The sequence below is a fragment of the Globicephala melas genome, chromosome 6 (assembly GCF_963455315.2).
Source record: "Globicephala melas chromosome 6, mGloMel1.2, whole genome shotgun sequence".
In the NCBI taxonomy this organism is placed as follows: domain Eukaryota; kingdom Metazoa; phylum Chordata; class Mammalia; order Artiodactyla; family Delphinidae; genus Globicephala; species Globicephala melas.
The window spans coordinates 5,693,987-5,714,857 of NC_083319.1; the positions used below are offsets into that span (position 1 = coordinate 5,693,987).

A 20,871-nucleotide genomic window follows, 5' to 3' on the forward strand; every position below is an offset into this window, starting at 1 on the left:
ATGTAGAAAAAATACACTTCTCAATGTTACAGTGAAAAATAAGTTATTCTGCAATATTTTATTATCAGGAAAAACCTTTAATTCAGACTTACACCTTATAATAGTCACTAAAACAACTCTAGGTTAATTAAAGATACACACATATACAAAAGCATATATATAACTATATCTCAAAACAAAGGAGGCAAAAAGTGAGTTGTCTCTTAGAGTCTATCAACTTGATAAACCTAAAAGTGACCCCCCCCAAAAAAAAAACACAAAAGATAAAGATTTGACTATGTACAGAAATAGTTATACAACCAAAAGGTAAATGAAAAAAAATTTGCAGCAAATGACAAGTAATATGTTTTATTTTTTTTAAAGCTCATACAAATTGAGATTTAAAAAAATTTGAGACTTTAATAGATATAAGCTGGGAATCTAATGCATAAAAAGAAAATATATTCAGTCTCTCTAATCAAAGAAATACAAATTTAAAAGAGGCATATTTTTGGCTGTCCTCTAAATTATCAAAATAAAAATATATATAATCCCCTATGTTTGAAAGGGTAAAACAAACCTGAAACTTTTTATCACTAGTAGGTACCTTTTTAGCACAGTCTTTTAGAAAGTATTTTAGCATTTTGCCTCAAAAATCACAGAACATGTACCTAGTAATCCCAATTTTAAGAATAAAGACTACGGAAATAACCTAAAAAATGAAAAAGATATTTAATACAACCCAAATGGTAAAATATATTCAACAGAGTGTTAAACACTCCTAAATGAATCATAAAAATTACTTAAGAACCTGGAAAACACTTAAAATTTAAATAAAAGACCAGCATACCAATTATGTATACAATATAATCACAACTATGAAGATGTTTATGAAGAAACACTGAAAGAGAATACCATAAAAGGCAAGTTTAAAATTTTTTCTATTTTCCAAACTTTCTATAAACATGTTAATTCTCCAAATTAAATAACTAACTAAGAAAGCAGTATTTTTTTATCAATACATTTATGGGTCTTGGTTCTTCCAAATTGTCAGAGGTGACAGTTTATCTTCACTATGTCTAAAGCAAGGAAATACTTAGGATACAACTATGAAAATGCCACTTTCTGAAAACAACGACCCCCAGGTAGATTGTCACTTCGATGACAGTATATAATGCAAGCCTATCTATTCTGTTAATACTTCCTTTACACGATAAATATGGAACCAACAACAGCTTACCTCTTTAGAGACCCAAGCATATGTGTCAATCACTTCCATGCATTTAGTAGACCAATACAAAAAGCATATGCCAAACCCCAAAGAAATCACAGGCATCTTCCCCACTGAAAATGGAACTAAATATCTGAAAACCATCATGCTGCTCTTTGCGATCATTCAACCCAGCATCCTTGGCACTGGAGTGTGGGAGCACGCAGAAGCACTGATGTCCTCTGAACCCATGAGCCAGCTTCAGCTAGAGCTGGTGAACTGGTGGGACACCTCCTCCCCCTTCAGTGGCTCTCTTCCTCTCATCTAAACATGGCTGTTACCTCTGGGCTAAGCATGAGGGAACACGGGGTTTCTCTAGGAGAGGCAAACAGTAAAACTGGTCTTTGCTCGCACTCAGGGAATAAGGGGCTTGTAGCAAGCCCCTCACACTGAACTGTGCTCAGAAACAAACATCATCCCACAGGCTCCCGACTTCACAGGGTACACTGCTTGTTACAGACAGACCCAGCAACTGAGTGTAGGTAGTTCATGGGACTCAGGACCACTTAAAGGGGAAAAAATAACTCAGAGTACACACTGCAAAAAAGGAGATATCCCAACACAACAACACTGAGGCACCCAGTACATTACTTGGGGTCACACTGCCAGTTGATAGGAGCCCAAGTATCTGAGTGGCTCTATTTATGAAGTACAACTCACTCTGCATTGGGAAGCAGTGAGAAAAGATCCCCTCAGTGTTCTCCACCACATCCAACCCAACTGGTCAACGTTTCTCCCTAGATATAGAATTGGTGGCAGTATGAGCTTTTTTAGCTATATCAGAAGAGAAAAAACTTACTAGTTATATACTCACAAAATTCAAAAAAAGAAATATTAGTAAAATTCCACAATATGAAACAATGCCCTTCTAGAAAGTTCACTCTGTTCTCACAAGTGACCCACTGCCGTCGTGAGAATTCTGAAGACGCAGATTGGCACTTACACGCATGCATTTACGTATGTGAAGCATAGGTACCAAAATGCTGACTGGCTGTATTGCTTGATGGGTTCTGAAGTGGTTCTGTCTTTGTATTTTCTAATTTTTGTCCAATAAACATATATTACTTAAGCGATATCTTCAAAGAGGAGGGGGAAAATAAACTAAAGAAAATTAAATACAAAGAGAAAATTCCCACGTTCTCATCACCCAGCAATAGCCACTATTTAGATTTTAACATCTTTCAAGTATTTTTTCTATGTATGTATTTTTCTCATAAAAAAGGAATCAGAGTATACAGTGCTCTTTTACAATATGTTCTGTCCTTTCCTTGTCAATAAATATAACATTTTTAATAGTTACATGGCATTTCACTGTATGGATGTACACTCATTTATTTAACCAATCTCTCATGATTAAACAGGTTAGGTTTCAGACCATATAATATAGGGTCTTATAATAGGATACTGTCAGTAAATTACCTAATGGGATCCATCGGGCTGAGATTCCTTTTTCTCTAAAGTAAAGGTTGGAGAATAAAGCTTGGGGGTGAGAGAAGGCAAGTATGTGCATGTGTCTGAGGAAAAGATTAGTCCTGCCTCAATAAGACAGACTGGCTGATAAAGATAACCACTGTGTGTCCTCACAGTATTCATCCCAGCAAATACTCCTGTACAAGCCCTCGGTATCCCCTCTCGGCCAAAATGGGGGGAGGCACGCACCTGATGACTTGGGTTGTCGCTCTCCTTCCAGTGAGAGCCGCTCTGGTGTCCTGAGGAGGGACCTAACACCAGGATTTTGATTGATCATGTAAAATGGACAAAGCACACCATCTGTTGAAAGTAACATAAGAACTGGAGCAGGAGGAAGAGTCTTCTCATCATCTGTTACAAAAGAAAACAAAGGTGATAAAAGGGCCAAGTCGATTGAAGGGCCTGGGCCCAGAAGCGGAAGACTGCCGGAAGCAAAAGACGCTTCACAGGACTCATCTCTACAGTAGCTCGAGTTGGTTTGTTCTGATTTGGATCTGAACAGCCTTTTATGAAACAGCTCCTTAAAGAAGAGCTACTGCCATGATCAGATGGCCACCGTCCCACCAGCCCTACAGGGAAGCCCTAGCAGTCCTGCAGTAGCTCTGACTCCCAAACCTCTGATTTTTACGTGTGTCCCGGTGTTTGGGAGGTAGGTTTAGCATTCCCCTGACCAAGACAGGAGTCTCCAGGAAGTGACTCCTTTAGTTAAAAAAAAAAATGACAGATGAGCCTCTTTGGAAAACACATGGTAGGGCACAGAGAAGTGAGTCCCACTACTTTATATTCATTCACAGTTGAATCATAAGCATGTATTTTGTCAATTAAGTCTTTACGAGAATCAGAGTAAATGAGCTAATCAGACCAAACAGCCTGACCAGGGAAAGGACAAGGAACTTAGTGGTGTCTGATGGGTACACCTTTCTAAAATGAAGCACAAAGCACAAAGAATATGGCTTTTTGTAAACAAATATTTTTTCCCAGTTTTACTGGGATAAAACACAAACATCGTACGTGTTTACGGTATACATGATGGTCTGATGGATGTATACGCTGTGAAATGATCACCACAACCAGGCTAATTAACACATCCACCACCTCACGTACTTTACCATTTTGTGTGTGTGGTGAAAACTTTTTTTTTTTTAATTTTTATTGCAGTATAGTTGATTTACAATGTTGTGTTAGTTTCTGCTACACTGAATCAGTCATACACACACATATATCCACTCTCTTTTAAGATTCTTTTTCCATATAGGTCATTACAGAGTATTAAGTAGAGTTCCCTAGGCTATAGGGTAGGTCCTTATTAGTTACCTATTTTATATATAGTAGTGTGTCTATGTTAAGATCTACGCCCTTAGGAAATTTCAAGTATAGATCCCCAGACCTTATTCATAATATAATTGAACGTTTCTACCCTCTGACCAACACCGCCCCATTTCCTCCACCCTCTAGTCCCTGGCCACCACCATTCTTGCTCTCTGCTTCTCTGAGTGTAACTTTTTTAGATTCCACATATAACTGAGATCGTGCAGTATTTGTCTTTCTGTGTCTGACTTATTTCACTCAAGGTCCATCCATGTTGTTGCAAATGGCAGGATTTCCTTTTCATGGCTGAACAGTCCATTGTATATATAACACATTCCCTCTATCCATTCATCCACTGATGGACACTTCGGCTGCTTCCATATCTTGTCTGCGGTAATAACATTGCAATGAATATAGAAGTGCAGCTATTTCTTCAAAATCCTGATTTCACTTCCTTTGGAAAGGGAAGTGGAACTGCTGGCTCACATGGGAGTTCTATTTTTAATTTTTTTGTTTGTTTGTTTGCGATACACGGGCCTCTCACTGTTGTGGCCTCTCTCGTTGCGGAGCACAGGCTCTGGACGCGCAGGCTCAGCGGCCATGGCTCACAGGCCCAGCCGCTCCGCGGCATGTGGGATCCTCCCAGACCGGGGCACGAACCCGTGTCCCCTGCATCAGCAGGCGGACTCTCAACCACTGCGCCACCAGGGAAGCCCTATTTTTAATTTTTTGAGGAGCCTCCATGCTCTATTCCATACTGGCTGCGCCAGTTTACATTCCCACCAGCAGTGTATACAAGGATTCCCTTTTCTCCACATCTTTGCTAACACTTGGTATCACTTAACTTTTTGATAACAGCCGTCCTAACGTGTGAGGTGATAACTCATTATGGTTTTGATTTGCATTTCCCTGGTACTTAGTGATGTTGAGCACCTTTTCACATACCTGTTGGCCATCTGTAAATCTTTTTTGGAAAAACGTCTATTCAGGTCCCCTGCCCATTTTCTAATCAGGTTGTTTACTTTGTTTTATTCTGCTATTGAGTTGTATGAGTCCCTTATATATTTTGGATGTTAACCCCTTATCAGATATATGGTTTGTAATTTTTTTTCCCATTCCACAGGCTGCCTTTTCGTTATGTTGTTGGTTATCCTGTTTCCTTTGCTCTCTCTCTTTTTTGTTATTCTCTTACTTTATTTTTTTATACAATTTTTAAAGGTCACACTCCATTTATAGTTATTACAAAACATTGGCTGTATTTTCCCCATGTTGTACAATATACCCTTGTAGCCTGTCTTGCACCCAACAGTCTGTACCTCCCACTCCCCCACCTCGATATCGCCCAGCTCTCCCCTCTCCCCACTGGTAACCACTAGTTTGTTCTCTAGATCTGTGAGAAAAAATGTCTTGTCTCACTTTCACATTTCAGGAGACTGCGGCCCTGCCGAGCCTCAGCAGGGGAGAAGACAGACTCAAAGCATGTGCTCAGGCCCCATCTGGAAGCCTGTGCCTGAGGCCTCCATTTTCTAACCAGGCCTTCGAACCAAGTATTGGTATGTAGCACCCAAGTGCCGTGGGGTGCTGTCCCCTTGGGAGGCACTGGGAACCTGGAAGGGGCACAGAGACAAAGCTATGAAATCAGCACTATGTATTTTAGCCGTATTCTAAAGCACACACAGACACGCCAACACTCAGATACTCAGACACACAGAGTATGTGACCTCGGTCAATGAGTATCGATTCAAATTAGATGAGCGTTGTACAACACACCGTCTCACTCTTTAAGTAGAAACATGGTACAAGTTAAAAGTGCACAGCAGAGTAGATTCTGTCATGAAAACGTAGAGCTGGATTTGAATATTAACCATGATGGGAAGAAGACCACTTCTGCGCTAAGCTGTGTCAGACTATACTTACTGATGGTGATTTCCACTTGGTTGGTGTAATCTATGGCAACTCCCATGGGCAAGGAATCATCACTCTTGTCTGTCACAGGCAGTTCAGCTCGGCTAGAATCCTCCAGCAGCCAAGATTCCCAATTACTCTGGACAAAAGAACAAGGAGAAGAAGAAAATGCCATGTTGGTTAGAGCCTTCTCCAGCACTGCTCAACAGGAGAGAAGAAAAAAGACAGCTCATGTGGTTTAGAGTTATATGTTGACCGAGACTCTGAAATCTGGAAAAACAGTCTAAAAGCTATGAGTCCCCCAGCAAGCGAGGGGTTACTTTTCCAAGTCAACCTCTCTGTCTGTTCCTGGCATACGAAGCTCCTGCCTTGTGAATAAATAACCACTACTGTGAACACTCTCTGAAGTACTGTCCACCACAACCAGGTAGACTCCTGAACACAGAGGGTGAATCTAATAGCTGCACTAAGCCAGTCAGTAGCTGCTCCTAGAAATCTGGGATGGGCACCAGGATCTCCAGGGGATCTCCAGTGAGGTCTTGAGCAGAGCAGCTTATAAAGCTGGCCAAATGCCCTGTGCTCACTCGACCACAGAGACAGAAGGTAACCTTAGTTCTTGTCTTCCTAGTTCCTGGTGTCAGTTCCTCACTCTGGCCAATCATCCTGCCACTGGATTCCTTGAGAAACCACCACATCTTTCCAATAAACTCCCCTTTCGTTCAAGTTTGCTCGAGTGGGATCTGTTCCTTGCAACAAATGATTCCTGGTTTTTAAAAATCTAACCTTTCAACGTTGACCAAAACTGGGCAGCATGAATCAAAGGGGAATAATGCTCAATGAGAAACAGAAAAACAAAAAACTGCTCAGGAAAGGGAACATAATTATGCTCCATGACTTAGCTATGGAGTCAATAGTCACATTCATAATAACGTAAACAAAATGGATTCCAACTTGGAAAAACAATTTATAGACAAAATAAAGAAGGCTTGCTAATCACTACAGAACAGAATACAAACAGTATCAGCTTTGATTTTGCGAAAGACGAGACACAGATGACAACAGCTTACAGGTGGGAGTGGGGAAGGTGTGCTAAAGGCAAGGGTGGGGCGCTGACATGTTCCTCTCACAGCTCGGAAGATCAAGAGAGATGCTGTATGGGAATACCATAAGAAACAAAGGTAAAAATGATTACTTAAAGTTCAAAGATAACAAATAGAAGAAACTAAAACAGTGCTATAACCCTACTGAAAGGAAGGAGGGAGGGTTTGAAGGCCACATGTGAGCTAAATCCTCATTTGCCCTAACAGCCCAATAGTTTAACATTAATAATCGACAACTAGTGATAAAGCAAATTATTATTTAGGGATAAGGAGGTAACCATTAAAAGAAAAAGTTTACAAGTTAAAAGTGGTCCCCTTTCGTGGTTGAGAGTCTGCCTGCCGATGCAGGGGACACGAGTTTGTGCCCTGGTCCGGGAGGATCCCACATGCCGCGGAGTGGCTGGGCCCGTGAGCCATGGCCGCTGAGCCTGCGCGTCCAGAGCCTGTGCTCCGCGACGCGAGAGGCCACAACAGTGAGAGGCCCGCGTAACGCAAAAAAAGTGGTCCCCTTTCGAGAACAGGACAGACCAGGACAGGATGGGCAGTGGTGATTTTTCACTTATAAGCCTTTCTCCACTATTTGATTCTTCAACCATGAACATAATTATTTTGATAAAAAGCAAAAATAAAAGTGTTTTTCAATGTGTGAATACATAAAATATTTGTGCTACTAAGAAATTGTGACTGAAGTTAATCCAAGAGCAGCAAATCAGACCGCTGAACTCTGGCCTGTGACCCTGAGGACTACGCACTTATGGCTGGCCACCTTGCTGCCCAGAGAAGGATAGATAAATGGTGAATGACTGAAGAGGCATATGTACCTGTGCATGGGGTGCACAAAACATTTTTAAACTCAAGGTAGACTTTTAAAAAGAAAAGTTTCTGGCTGAGGAGTTGTGAGAAATGGTCAGAATGCAGATGCATTTTGCAAGTAGACCAAACATTACCTTTTGATAGATGTGAGATGTGAGAGAAAGAGAGTCAGAGGTGACACCATAATTTTTGCTTGAGCAATGGATGGAATGGAGATTAACCTACAAAGAAGGGAAAAACTTGAGGGAGGAGCAGGTATTGGGAGAAAAACAAGAGTTTAGTTACAGACAGTATTAGTTTAAGATACCTCTTAAAAATACAAGAGGAGTTGCCACTTAGACATTTACATATGAGATAGAAAAGTACCCCTGGAATAAACTCCACTTGCTTATTGCATATAATTCTTTTGCTTAATGCATTATTTAATGTAGTGGTATTTAATTTGCAATGTCAAATTCTGATACACATACTACTTCATCTGTATTTTATTGGTCCATGTATTATTTTGTTTCTTTTTGCCTAGTTCACTATTTAGGGTATACCAACACCCTGTAACAAATATAGATCCAAATATGCACTAGCCAACATTACAGAAGATTTTTGGAGTTTGACTGGGTATTTAAGTTGGCAGAGTGGCTGTCCTACCAGCTTTATTCAGGGATCCCAGCTCCTCATTTGTGGCTACACAAGCCATTACTTTAGTCCTTAACCAACTTTGTATCCAGGTGACAAAGAGAAGAACAAATGGAGAAGGCCCATAGTTCCTGGGGGCCGGGCCTAGAATTAGCACAGAAACTGCTGCTCCCATTGGAATAGGTAGAACTCAGTCACATGGCCACACCTCACACCAAGACAGTAGCAGAAAAATAGCTCATCATTTTAATGTTCAGAAGCGAAACAAATTTTAGGTCATTCTCCTGGTTTTCTTAGCAATAAGAAAAATATTTAAAATTAGCAGAATTCTGTACTCACTTTGATTAGGTGAATAGGTAACTGACCCATATTCAAAATTCTCTGCATCCTTTTCTTATAATCCTTTACAAAATGCAGCAGAGGCACTAAAATTTGGCTCACATTTTAAATAAAACATTTTATTGATTTGGTCTTCTGTAGCTTATTGAGTTTTCATTCTCTCTTATTCTTTAAGAACAGCTCCGTATGTTTTTAGTTTGTCTCTGCCATTATTTCTAAGTAGTCTGCAACTGTAGCTCTGAGCTTCTCTTTGACCTGAGTTATTTCAGTTAGTGACTTCATATACATGTATATATATTTGCCGGTATTTTGTAATTTTGTTTTGATTGTTTAAAATTGTGTCATTGTCCAGCTTTATTACAATGTCAGAAACAGTGCAATGTCATTTCTACATCTGACTTGATATGATCAATTTTTCAAAATGTTTTGTGGGGCTTCCCTGGTGGCACAGTGGTTGAGAATCTGCCTGCTAATGCAGGGGACATCGGTTCGAGCCCTGGTCTGGGAAGATCCCACATGCCACGAAGCAACTGGGCCTGTGAGCCACAACTACTGAGCCTGTGCGTCTGGAGCCTGTGCTCCACAGCAAGAGAGGCCGCAATAGTGAGAGGCCTGCGCACCGCGATGAAGAGTGGCTCCCGCTCGCCGCAACTAGAGAAAGCCCTCACACAGAAACAAAGACCCAACACAGCAAAAATAAGTAAATTAATTAATTTTTAAAAAAATGTTTTGTGGCTTCTGGAAAAAAAGTTTATTCTTGATGTGTACCCAAATTTAATACAACCATTACCTGGACTTTACTAATTATATAATTAAAAAAATAAAGAAAGAAAGAAAAGCTTCCCTTTCATTGTGTCTCCTGTGTAGTCACTGTGCATAATCTACCAGAGCTCAGGAGAGCTTACCACGACAACTGCAGCCCACCCTGGCCTGCAAAGAGCACAAAGGGGAAGAAGGGAGATGGGTGCTTAACTGCACAGGTGCTTTTAGCTTTCTGGCCATTTTCCAAAGTCAAACAGAAAGTATTTCTGATGAGTCACAATTTGGTTTGATTTGCATGTCTCTCTTCCATAGTCAAGGATGGGTTATAGTTAACCAAATAGAAGAGGCAGGTTCAAGTAATAGGAAGAAAATAAAGACGGTTGAACAGAACAAGGCAGAAAAAACCTCCTACACATCCAGGTACACTCCTATTGGAGGCTGATTACTAGTATGTTTCCACACACAGTGGATACATCCTAACCTAACAGAAGGGCTTTTGATGACACTGAAGGAACGGCTAAATCTGACACCCATGTTTGTCCAATGCAATATCCAAGCCATTTGATCCAGGGCTCTTGGTCATTTAAGCTGTGCTCTCATCAGAAACTCATTAAAAGGGATGTGACTTCATCTAAATCTTAACTTCAGTTAAACCCCTCCAAAATCTTTCTCAGAAAGGTATCACATAAAAGTGACAAAAGAGAGACACTTACCTGGCTGCTTTGTCGAGCGAGGATACTAACTTCTGTTGAAGCCGCAGATGCTGCCAGCACTAAATCCCTTCAAAGAATAAAACCGGAAGACCATTAAATTCAAACAGCAACAGTTGTACCTTGACTTGAGTCACTGGTAGCATCTACAAGGCTTTCATTGGGACGTGAAGGAGAAAAGCAAGGTTTTCTACCCGGCTGAAGAAAGGTAAGAAGATTTTGGATGTAAAGCTTTATTTTTTAGTTCATAGGCTAGAGCCCTGGAGACTCAGCCAACTGCCTCCCTACTTAAGACAAAGGAGAGACACAACAGAATCAAGTCAGAGTTCCCAATAAATATAATACCCCCCTGTAGAGAGAATAATCTAATTAGAGGAACAGAAGCTTTGCTTCAAGTCATCTATCTTTCAAAGGGACACTTCTGCTCAGAGGGAAACTTCAGTATGTTCCTTAAATATCAGTATTTTCTTAAGTCATCATCGGAGTTAATGAGAAAATGGGATTTCTAAGTTTAGTATGTATTTGAGCTAAATAATTCAAGACTGGGAAAACAGAAGTAGTAGTCAGAAGGGCATTATCTAGCATGAGCTGAAAACGTTCGGGTTATCTCCAGCCTCTATTTTCCTCCCTTACAGAAAGGAAACAAAACAGAACAAGCAGGACCAAGTGACTCAGGGGTGACCTGACAGTGAGGGCAGGTTGCACCCTCCCTGGGTACGCGGCTCACCATTCTTCAATGTAGCTGAGGTAGTAATGATGCTGCCTCTCTGTACAGCTGCCATAGCAGGGCTCCATAAAGTTCACAAACACTTCTGGGTGCTTTTCTTCTTTTTTCTACAATGAACAGAACGAGAAAAAAAAAATCTCATGGGCGATTTTTCTTGAATCCTACACAGTTAAGAATCTCAAAAGATAAAATCATTTAAGTTTTATGAGAAAATTCATTCAAAATATATAGACACTATATAAAGGCAGCACTGAGCAGTACAAAGAACAGAAGCATTGGCCACTGACCAAACTGAATTCAAAGTTTTCTGTCACTTTAGCATGGACAGATTACTCAACCTCTCTGATAATGTTTTCTCTCATGTACGATGGACCTAAAAAACCTACATCAAAGGCTGCTGTGAGATATGAAAGGATACACGTAAAGCATGTAACCCGGTCTAACCCGGAACATAAGGAGTGTTCAATAAATGCTAGTGTTAATCTGATCCCTGGGAAAAGAAAATCTTAATGATATCTTGAAATAAGGCATCTTAATAAACTTATTTTTAAAATTCAATATTGTCAGGAACCCAAAAGAGTTAATAAAAACAAGGCACTTTTTCTTATCAGATTGGCAAAGGTTACAAATGGTACCATTACATATTGACACACATATTGGGAAACTGGTAGTTCCAACCGTGGTAGGAGTACAAACTGATACAACTTTTCTAAAAGATACTTCGGCAGTGTTTTCAAAAGCCTATATCAAAAGAGCATACACTGCTTGACCTAGCAAATTCATTTCTAGGTGTTTATCCTAAAAAATAAACATAATCCCATTAAGTGTACATAAAAGTGTTAGTATTGTTTAAAACAGGGAAAAACTGAAAGCAACCTGAGTATCCAACAGTAGAGGAAGCACTAAATAAATTGATTATCTGCCCAAAAGCAAAATTCAGATTTACTGAGCTAGAAAGGTAGTTGCAATTTACTAAGTAAAACAAGGTTGCAAAACAGAACGACTAGTGCCACTCCCACTTTTGTTATACTTAGACTTTTATGTATGTATTTAATGTTTTTCTAGACTTTGAAAGTTAACATGATTTGGAAATATAAGCCCTGCCTCATTTGCTGTTTTTAATGCCACTGCAATTTAGGAAGTGTAGATCTTATCATTCAGGTCCTTCTTTGTCCTTCAAAATGACTCACTCCCTCACTCAAATGGCTCTTCCTCAGAGGCCTTCCTTGACCACCCAAGCTAAATCACACCCCAGTCATCAACCAACCACCCCTTACCCTGCTTTATTTCCTCCATCACCCCTATCACTCCTTGATCCGACCCTTGTCTGTGGACTAGCACGTTCATCCGAATGCAAGATCCACAAAAGCAAGGACTTTGCCTTGGTCGCAGCTGTATTCTCAGCTTTAAAGCACACTGTGTAGGCATTCGATAAATATCTGATGAATAAATACGTGAACGAATTTTGAAAATCAAGGTACTTTCTTGCTTCTCTAAAATGTCTTTATCATGTTAACATCTACCACAACTCACAGTTTGCAACTTAAGCAAAGTAAGTTTTAGGACTTTGTCCACCTTGTGACTCGACAGTAGAACATGCTCTAAGTGAACACCACCATTTTGGTCCCCAGGCTCCCAGTGCAGCATTAAAATCTTACACCTCAAGTTGCACGACCACTGCCAGCAAGAAAAGGAAACTGAAGCCTAACTGCAAACTTTATTAGAAGACTTCTAAAATTCTCCAATAACAGAGACATCCTTTGCATAGACATACCGGGAGCAGAGCCATCACCACATCTGGAGCAGTTTCCAAGGTCCCGTCTGCAGCAGCATATACTATTGTGAATTCATATGTACCAATCCACAGCACATCCAGAACTGAAAGACACACACCCCAATAAACCATCTTGTGCTTGGAATAACCCCTGTACATTATACTACCATCTCATGGATTAAAAAAAAAAAAAATCCAACTCCTATAGCTTTTAAAAAGGTCCAGATTTCACTAACTAAATACAATTCACAAAGACTCAAGAAGCCCAAATTCATCCCAAATTCATCCCATCCCATTTTTTTTTTTTCTGGTGGATTATAATCAAGGCAAATAGTGAAGAATTCTAATTAAAAAATCAGGATCCATTTAATGTCATTTACCAAGAGACACAGGTGTCTACCAGAGGATTATTGTTACAGCGACTTAATTAGCTAACTGAAATAATGGGAGTTTTCATACAGGAGGCACCAACACTTCCCTGATCAGGTATGCAGGTACATCACATGATCTGAAATTTCTGCAATAAGGACAGCACCTCATTAGAGGTCAGCCCAGTAAGAAAAGCAGATGTGTTACCTCTGACAGGATGATCTGCCTCATAAAATGGAGGACAAGGAATGACTTTTTTTTCCTGCAAAGTCTGAAAGAGATTTGAAAAAAAACAGAGTCGAATGAAACAATCCCCAAACCAATGAAACTGTCAAATCCAATAAGTTCCCCTAGAAACCACCTAAGTCTCATCTCCCCAGCCAGGAGAGAATGAATACAGAGACAAGTGGATGCCTACTTCTAGAATCCTACCCTATGGAAACACTCACAGCAACGTGATCAACGTAGGTGATGAGGATGCTCAATGCAATACCACTCAGAGTAGCAAAACCACTCACGCTGATACAAATAACCATCAATAATGGAACAGACACTCACATAGTGGAGTCCTATGCAGCCATTCAAAAGAATGAAGTAGCTCTGCATGTAATGAGCTGGAAGAAAAAGACTCCAATACACTTTTTTTTTTTGGCCGCAGTGCGCAGCACGAGGAATCTTAGTTCCCCGATCAGGGATCGAACCTGTGCCCCCTGCAGTGGAAGAGCGGAGTCCTGACCACTGGACCGCCAGGGAAGTCCCTCCAATACACTATTAAGTTTAAAAAAAAAAAAGCAAACAATAAAATTAAACCAACTGTATTAATTTTTTTTTTTTTGCGGTATGCGGGCCTCTCACTGTTGTGGCCTCTCCCGTCGCGGAGCACAGGCTCCTGACGCGCAGGCCCAGCGGCCATGGCTCACGGGCCCAGCCGCTCCGCGGCATGTGGGATCTTCCCGGACCGGGGTACGAACCCGTGTCCCCTGCATCGGCAGGCGGACTCTCAACCACTGCGCCACCAGGGAAGCCCTGTATTAACTTTTTACAGGCTAATGCCCTAAAAGAATATGTACCAAATGTCACATAACAACTTTTTGTGATGACAAAGAAGAAACAAAACCTTAACCTCAAACCTATTCCACCACATTCACCACTTTGCAACCCCTCAGAGAACAGGAGGAATACACAACAGCACAGGCCTTGGCATTGCCTGTGAACCCCTCCTTCCCATTCGGGTGTGACCAGATATATATGGATTCTTTGTCGATTTACATTGATGAATATTCATGAATATCACCTCTGGAAGAGGTGACACAGCTCACCACAGGGAGAGCTGACCGAGTGCATATGCAACACTCTTTCCTGCATTCACTTGTGTACTGACAGATTTGTTGCAATTAGCGTAAATTACATTTTAATAGAAAAAAACAGCAAAGATACTCCCAAACCACCCCCAAAACAGTGGGTAACTTAAGTAAAAAAGTTCTGAAGTCCAAGGCAAGACTTACAGGAAGATACTGGACCACAGTTCCATTCTGTTTCCCCACTGCCAGCTGCTTTCCTTTGGGGCTCCAGCAGACTGGGTAAAGAAGAGAATGCTACCAATTAAAAACTGAATAAAATGGAGCAAACCAATGAGATCTGTACCAAAACAGCTACATAATAACCACTTCTTGTTCCTCTGTCAGTCCATGGAAGACTGTGGGATCATCCTTACTTGGCACAGTGAAAAAAGAAAGATCATTTCGATGATACAAGCCAATTGTGATTTATCACTGGGCCACTGAATCAGCTGTTAAAAATGCTTTTTCAATGGAGTACTGCCCAGAAAGCTGTAAAGTACAGAAAACTCTGTAGTCTTTAGATAAAACAAGTAGAATACAGAAGGTTCTCAAATATCAAGATGTCATTCTCTTGCTCCTGTTTGATATTTTCTAATGCTTTTCCTCAAAGGTACAAATGACTGTTTCAGAGTATGACCCTTTTAGATCAAAACAATTATTCTCAACAACACAGTTCTAAACCAGCTATACTAAAATATTTCTTTCTCCAGAAAACCCAAGCACATTCAAGTTAAATCATGTATGCTATTTGGCTTCAAGGACATTAACTACGGAAATAAAAAACACTCTCTCCACTTCTACCAAAGAACAACAAATATGACAAAAAACCCCATTTGCTTTTTTTCCAGAGATTAAATTTTAACTAGATCACCATTACCATATGTTACAGAGGAGAAGACTTTATTACTCACCAGATGTTACTCCTACTGTGGAAGGAAGAGTCGCACACACTTTCACTGTCTCTGTGATCTGTAGGACAGCAATGCTGCCATCAGCCAGGCAAACTGCCACCATGGAGGAAACAGTAGGGTTCCACTTCATATCGATCACCATGCCTCCTGCATCTTTCAGGAGCTTATGATACGCAAACGGGCGTTTCTGCTGTTTGGCCTTTTAAAACACATGCCCAGAAGCAAAAATAAATCAGTAAATTAATAAGTACAGAGACATTTAATAGTCAAAGAAAATTACTGAATCTGCAAGTTTTCTCGAGTTACGGCTCACCTTTCCCCATGACCACGAGAAACCATGCAGCTCTGCACAACAGTCTATTCGTTACAGGCAATTTTAACACAGCTTTGAAAACGGCAATCAATCGCCATAGCACACTCAGAGGGACTCGCAACAAAGGAGTGCACAAATGCAAAATAATCCATAAAGAGCAGACACTAAATAAAAATCTGGGCTCTGCTTCTTAATAGTGCTGGGCCCTTGAATTTTAGAGAGCTCTCATCTTAAAATATTATACCTATTTTAACTGGTATGCAGAAACCACCAAAGGCTTCAAAATTCCAAGAGCTTCACTGAAGATTTGTTGTGGAAGGTTAATGAAAGATTATTGATATAAAAGGTACCCCAAACAAACAGACACACAAGAACCCCAAATACTTAAACTCTTTGGGCCTGTTTCTCTACCTATGAAATGAAGATGACAGTACCTACTGCATAAGGCCATGAAGGGTAGGCATGAACGAGAACAAGGCATGTCAAGCACTAGTACAGGGCCTGGCACAAAGTCAGTATAAACACTCAATGTTATTGACTATTATCATTACTAAACGGCCTGGAATGGAAGAACACTGTATTAGGAGGCCAGAGATCCAGGATGTAGGAACTTCTGACATTAACTACTAACTCTATGGCCTTGGGCAAGTCACCTAAGGGTCCCTGGGCTCTGGCTGTCTCATATATAAATGAGAAATGATAACATCTTGGGGCAGGTGGTATTATGAAATAATTTCTTGAAGTCACCTCTATCTCCAAAGATCCATGATTCTGTAATTAAGGATCTTTTAAAAACCCATATTTTAATCTAGAAAAAGAATTCAAAGGCCAACCAAGAACTTCTAGGTTATGATTCAATACCAGGAAATCTTCTTAGGTCCCTACAGTTTGCCAGCAGCTTACCTCATTTGAGAAAGTGCGAACATCAAAAAAAGCAATAATGGAACCATATTCACTGGACATCATGCACACGGAAAGTGTGAGGTTATCACAGCTCAGGGCCAGGTGATGTATCGGGAATTTCATAGGAACTAGCAAGCTTTGAACTTTATCAACTATGAAAACATAAAAAAACACAAAGCAGAAAATGCAATGTTCTAAGCATAAGCCACAAACTCTATTCAGGTCTATGTGAAACAATTTTTACATCTACATAAAAATATGCACACACCCTGATAACAAGTTGTACAGATAAATCGCAGCTTTCTTACAGATGTATAATGTCGCATTAAGTATCACAGGGACTCTTCCTCATCTGACCTGAGAAAACTAACTGTGGCTGTAGCCCTTGTTGGAAACAGTGCCCTGTACCGTATTTTTGCAACAATGCTCCAAAGAGCACACATTCCCATTTGTTTGGATGGCGCTGTTGTGACAACTAAAAAGCCACGCAATGAAACTCTTCTCCCAGGGAGCTGGAACCCAAGTTCAACTGAGCATGGCACAATGGTAAGCTGCTCTTCCCTTTGAGCTCAGAGGGACAGCTCATCAAAAGAGAAATACAATGGACCAAAGAGAACACCCAGGAGGGCTTCCAGAAGCCTACCTAGAACTTCCTCTTCTTTGGGGTCGATCTCAGGACTAACAGCAGTTTTACTACTAGAATGATTTCTTGTAAATCAAGTGACATTAGCACTTCACTCCTCTATCGTGCAACACAAACCAAGGAACTTACCTATCTTATTGGGATCATCTCCAGGTTTATTCTGAATAAGAAGATTTTTAGTAGGAAAAATCTGCAACCCACTGGCTCCACCAGCGAAGACCAGGCCATACTTGTTGGACACGGCAAGCAGATTCGAGCGTTCCTTGGGCAACTCCTCGGGGGAGTCAAAGATTCTCACCTTCTTCAGGGCTCTAAACTGAAAATCCTGTGGTGCGGGGTCAAAGCAAGATCAATTCAGGGAAGACAGGAAATTAAATCACACCTGTCATTATATTTCAGTACACCCAATTCCAGTACAACAAAATATACATTACCCTGAGGGTAAGGGCTGTGCGGCTCAGTCATTTTTAAGCTTCCTGTGATATTGTGGCACCCGGTATAGTGCTTATTAGTATTTACTGAATAAATTAAATTAAAAAAAATTCTTTCATGAAGCCTTCCTTGACTAACCCAGATAACACTGATCTTTTCCTTTTCTGAATTCCTAGCTAATTTATTGTCTGAACCACCACACAAGCTGCACTTTTTTATTTACAATCTTGTCCTATTTCATGGTATGTCTTACGATACAGAGTAGTGCTTAATAAATTGTTGTTAAATATTGAAAGCATCACTCAACTACCCTGTAAGCTCAAACTACCAGTGCAGTACTCAACAAAGATACATGGAAATAATGGCCACTGAACGGTAACCAAATCCCAAACTGGCTTACCTGCATCAGACACTAAACAAAACTCCCACCACAGAAGAGGTCAATCTCTTGGTGTTCAAGACCTATAAACATACCTAGATGCTATGAGGACATCTAAAATCAAGTCCAAACCCCTTAACACAGGCTATAAGGCCAACACGGCTTGACTCGTCCACTTCCAGAGCCTCACCTCACAATACTCTGCTTCCCTCCCACAACTGCGCCATCACCTCTGCCACATCCAGTGCCACCCCCACCCCCCACCTATTTCCAGTTTTCATTTCCTCCCATTTTCATGGTCCTTAGCCCCTCAGGGCCTGGGAGCCTTCCCCAACCTCCTGTCAATGTCTGATTCATCCAGTCTTCCCTGAATTTATTGATCTGCTTTCAAAGAATTTTCAGTGTGTACCACTTCTTGGTAAAAAGAGTTCCATACGTTTACCAAGCATTATGTTAAGTTGTATTATATATATATATTTTTTTTTTTCTTCAATTTTTTTTCTTCAATTCTAAACCTATCTTTAAGTCAAGGTTTTGGTGAAAAGAATATGAATCTCCTTTTGCTTACACTCTAAAAAGTGCAAAAGCCAAAGACAGCCTTTCTCAGCCTTCATTTGTGTCCATTTACAGTGTTTCATCCAGGATCCCTAACACACCCCACATACTCATTTCCTTGGATTCAATGTTTAATACAGATTTGCTAAAAGATTAACTGAAATACTCTTTTAATTCCAACTGAGTATGGTGATCAGAAATCCACACGGCTTTCCAGGTCAGACCACAAAATTTTCAACCTTTTTTGTTAATTCTCATCCTGATAATCCCAAATATCCTACTTGGGTCTTGTAATCAGAAACTCAAAGGGAGGCCACCATTTTCTAAGTCTGTGGTTCTAAAACCTTTTCATCCTTTTGCTCCAGCATATGAAATATGGCACACTCTCACTGGGTTGCTCACCCTTGGCGGTGATTCTCAAGAAGAACGAGAGCATCACTATTCTAAACGTGGTGTGGATTACTCCTCCCTAATGCATTTCAGTGATTTGTTGTTCAAATGCCTAAAATATTCCTACAACTTATTTCCTTTCGGGTGTTTACAACCATCATTTGGCTCACCTGGCCCTCTCAAGTTTCCTGACTTCAGGCTGATTTCCTGTCCCGAAACAGCCCTCCGATTCTAGTTAACTAAAGCTCTCGTAGGATAAGTGATGAACCCTGGCTCTGCATTAGGCAAGCGTAGACCGCCTTACTAGTACAGCGAGAGAGGAGGGTCTTAAAAACAGTAACAACAATCTGGTTTTCAGCCCGCTTGTCAAATGCGGCTTTGGGTAAGTTACTTTCCGAGCCTCAGTTTGCTCCTCTACATTAACAAGTATTCCGTGGGGTTGCTGTGATAATTATCAGTGCCTTGCACAGTAAACGCTCAATAAACAGTAGTTAGTACCACGACTCCAATCACCACATTAAAGGGGCTAGGATAACTCAAGAGGCTCGCACAAGACCAACAGGGGACGCGGAAACCGCATTCGGTGGGGCTTTCACGCCGACTGCACTGAAGAGCGCTCCAGGACGCGGTAAAGAGAATTCTGAAAGCGGCAAATTGTTCAAGCAGGAGGCGCGGGGGCGGGGGGGGGGGGGGGGGGGGCGGGGCGGGTCAGCGGACATCCGAGCTTCCCGGGTCAGCGGGGCTCCAAGGCAACACCAGAACTAAGGAAGGAAGGGAGGCCCCGGCCAGTGTCTGACCTTCATCTCCCGCTCGGGGATCACGGCATCCATTTCGTCTCCCATCGCGCCGCCCTCAACAGGTCAAAGCAGCTACCACAGCTGCCCGCCTCCTTGCAGACACAGCCCAGGCGGCCCCTAGGCCAACTTCCTCCCCTCAGGTCTAGCGGCGCGCGGGCATGACGCATTTTCCGGCGCGCTTTGATGACATCACACGTTTCGGGCCGAGGGAGGTGGAGGGACCGTCTAAAGTCCCGAGCTCTTCTGGCCGCCGCCTCCCATTGGCCGGCTCTGACAGAGTATGGGGCGCGGCCCGGTGTCTGTGCGCCTGCGCCCGGGAGCGTCCAGGTGCCGCCACCGCGTTTTCAGGTGGAGCGCGCTTGCTTCCTGTTGGTTTCTCATACTGGGAAGTGCAGGCGCGAGTCCTCCACGTTCGTTTCGTTGAAACTTCGTAGTAGTCTTTGGATGTAGGTGGTTATTAATAGTTCCGATTTCAGAGGAGTTGGGAACTTGACAAATATTTCCAAGGGGCTGTAGCTTCTGAGAAAGGCTTTACAGGAGTGTGGAAGAAAAAGGTTCTCAGAAAGTCGGGGGGCCGGGTTCTCGCCAAGGAGACCCTTACGTGTCTGAAGGCTGAAAGGGGATATTAAAGGGCCCCAGCGATCAGCTTTGTTTACTCGTTGGAGTAACAAGCCTGGAAACTGCGCGAAACACCGCGCAAAGACATCCTAGTCACCTAGCAGTTATCATTGCCATTTAATTGATGAGGCAGCTGGGAGCACAGAGAAGTTAAGAAAATTCCCCAATGCCCCTCAGTCAGAAAGTGGTGAAGGCTGGATTAGAATTCAGCCTTGCTGATTGCTGGCTATTACACAGTCCTACGTGGAGATTTTTGTAGTTGAATTATATTATAAATGCTCTAGGACAGAGATTCTTAACTTGGAGGCCATGGGTCAGCTCCGGGAGGGGGGGGGGTGTATTCTGCCACTTACTATTTGGTTTTCAGCAAACTGCTTCTCTGCTCCAAGCCTGCTTCTCATTTATCAAACTAGGATGATATAATAGAACCT

General features: G+C 41.5%; 1 protein-coding gene across 7 annotated transcripts in view; it reads right to left on the reverse strand.

Moving 5' to 3' along the window:
* NUP214 (nucleoporin 214) overlaps nt 1-19,958 on the reverse strand; it is a 104,546-nt gene extending 84,588 nt beyond the window's left edge. For 4 of the 7 annotated variants that reach the window (XM_060300292.1, XM_060300294.1, XM_060300293.1 and 1 more), the window contains exons 1-12: nt 19,823-19,958; nt 17,399-17,594; nt 16,627-16,778; nt 15,411-15,609; nt 14,665-14,735; nt 13,367-13,430; nt 12,791-12,894; nt 11,017-11,123; nt 10,293-10,359; nt 7,980-8,066; nt 5,945-6,071; nt 2,909-3,070 (exon numbers count right to left, since the gene is read on the reverse strand). In XM_060300292.1, coding sequence (XP_060156275.1) covers nt 2,909-3,070; nt 5,945-6,071; nt 7,980-8,066; nt 10,293-10,359; nt 11,017-11,123; nt 12,791-12,894; nt 13,367-13,430; nt 14,665-14,735; nt 15,411-15,609; nt 16,627-16,778; nt 17,399-17,594; nt 19,823-19,867 — 1,381 coding nt within the window. In that variant the 5' untranslated portion in view covers nt 19,868-19,958. Of the gene's footprint in view, nt 1-2,908; nt 3,071-5,944; nt 6,072-7,979; nt 8,067-10,292; nt 10,360-11,016; nt 11,124-12,790; nt 12,895-13,366; nt 13,431-14,664; nt 14,736-15,410; nt 15,610-16,626; nt 16,779-17,398; nt 17,595-19,822 lie in introns of those variants that run through there. The other 3 variants (XM_030838525.2, XM_030838526.2, XM_060300295.1) reach the window with 2 other exon arrangements.
* Between the last annotated feature and the right edge of the window lie 913 nt (nt 19,959-20,871).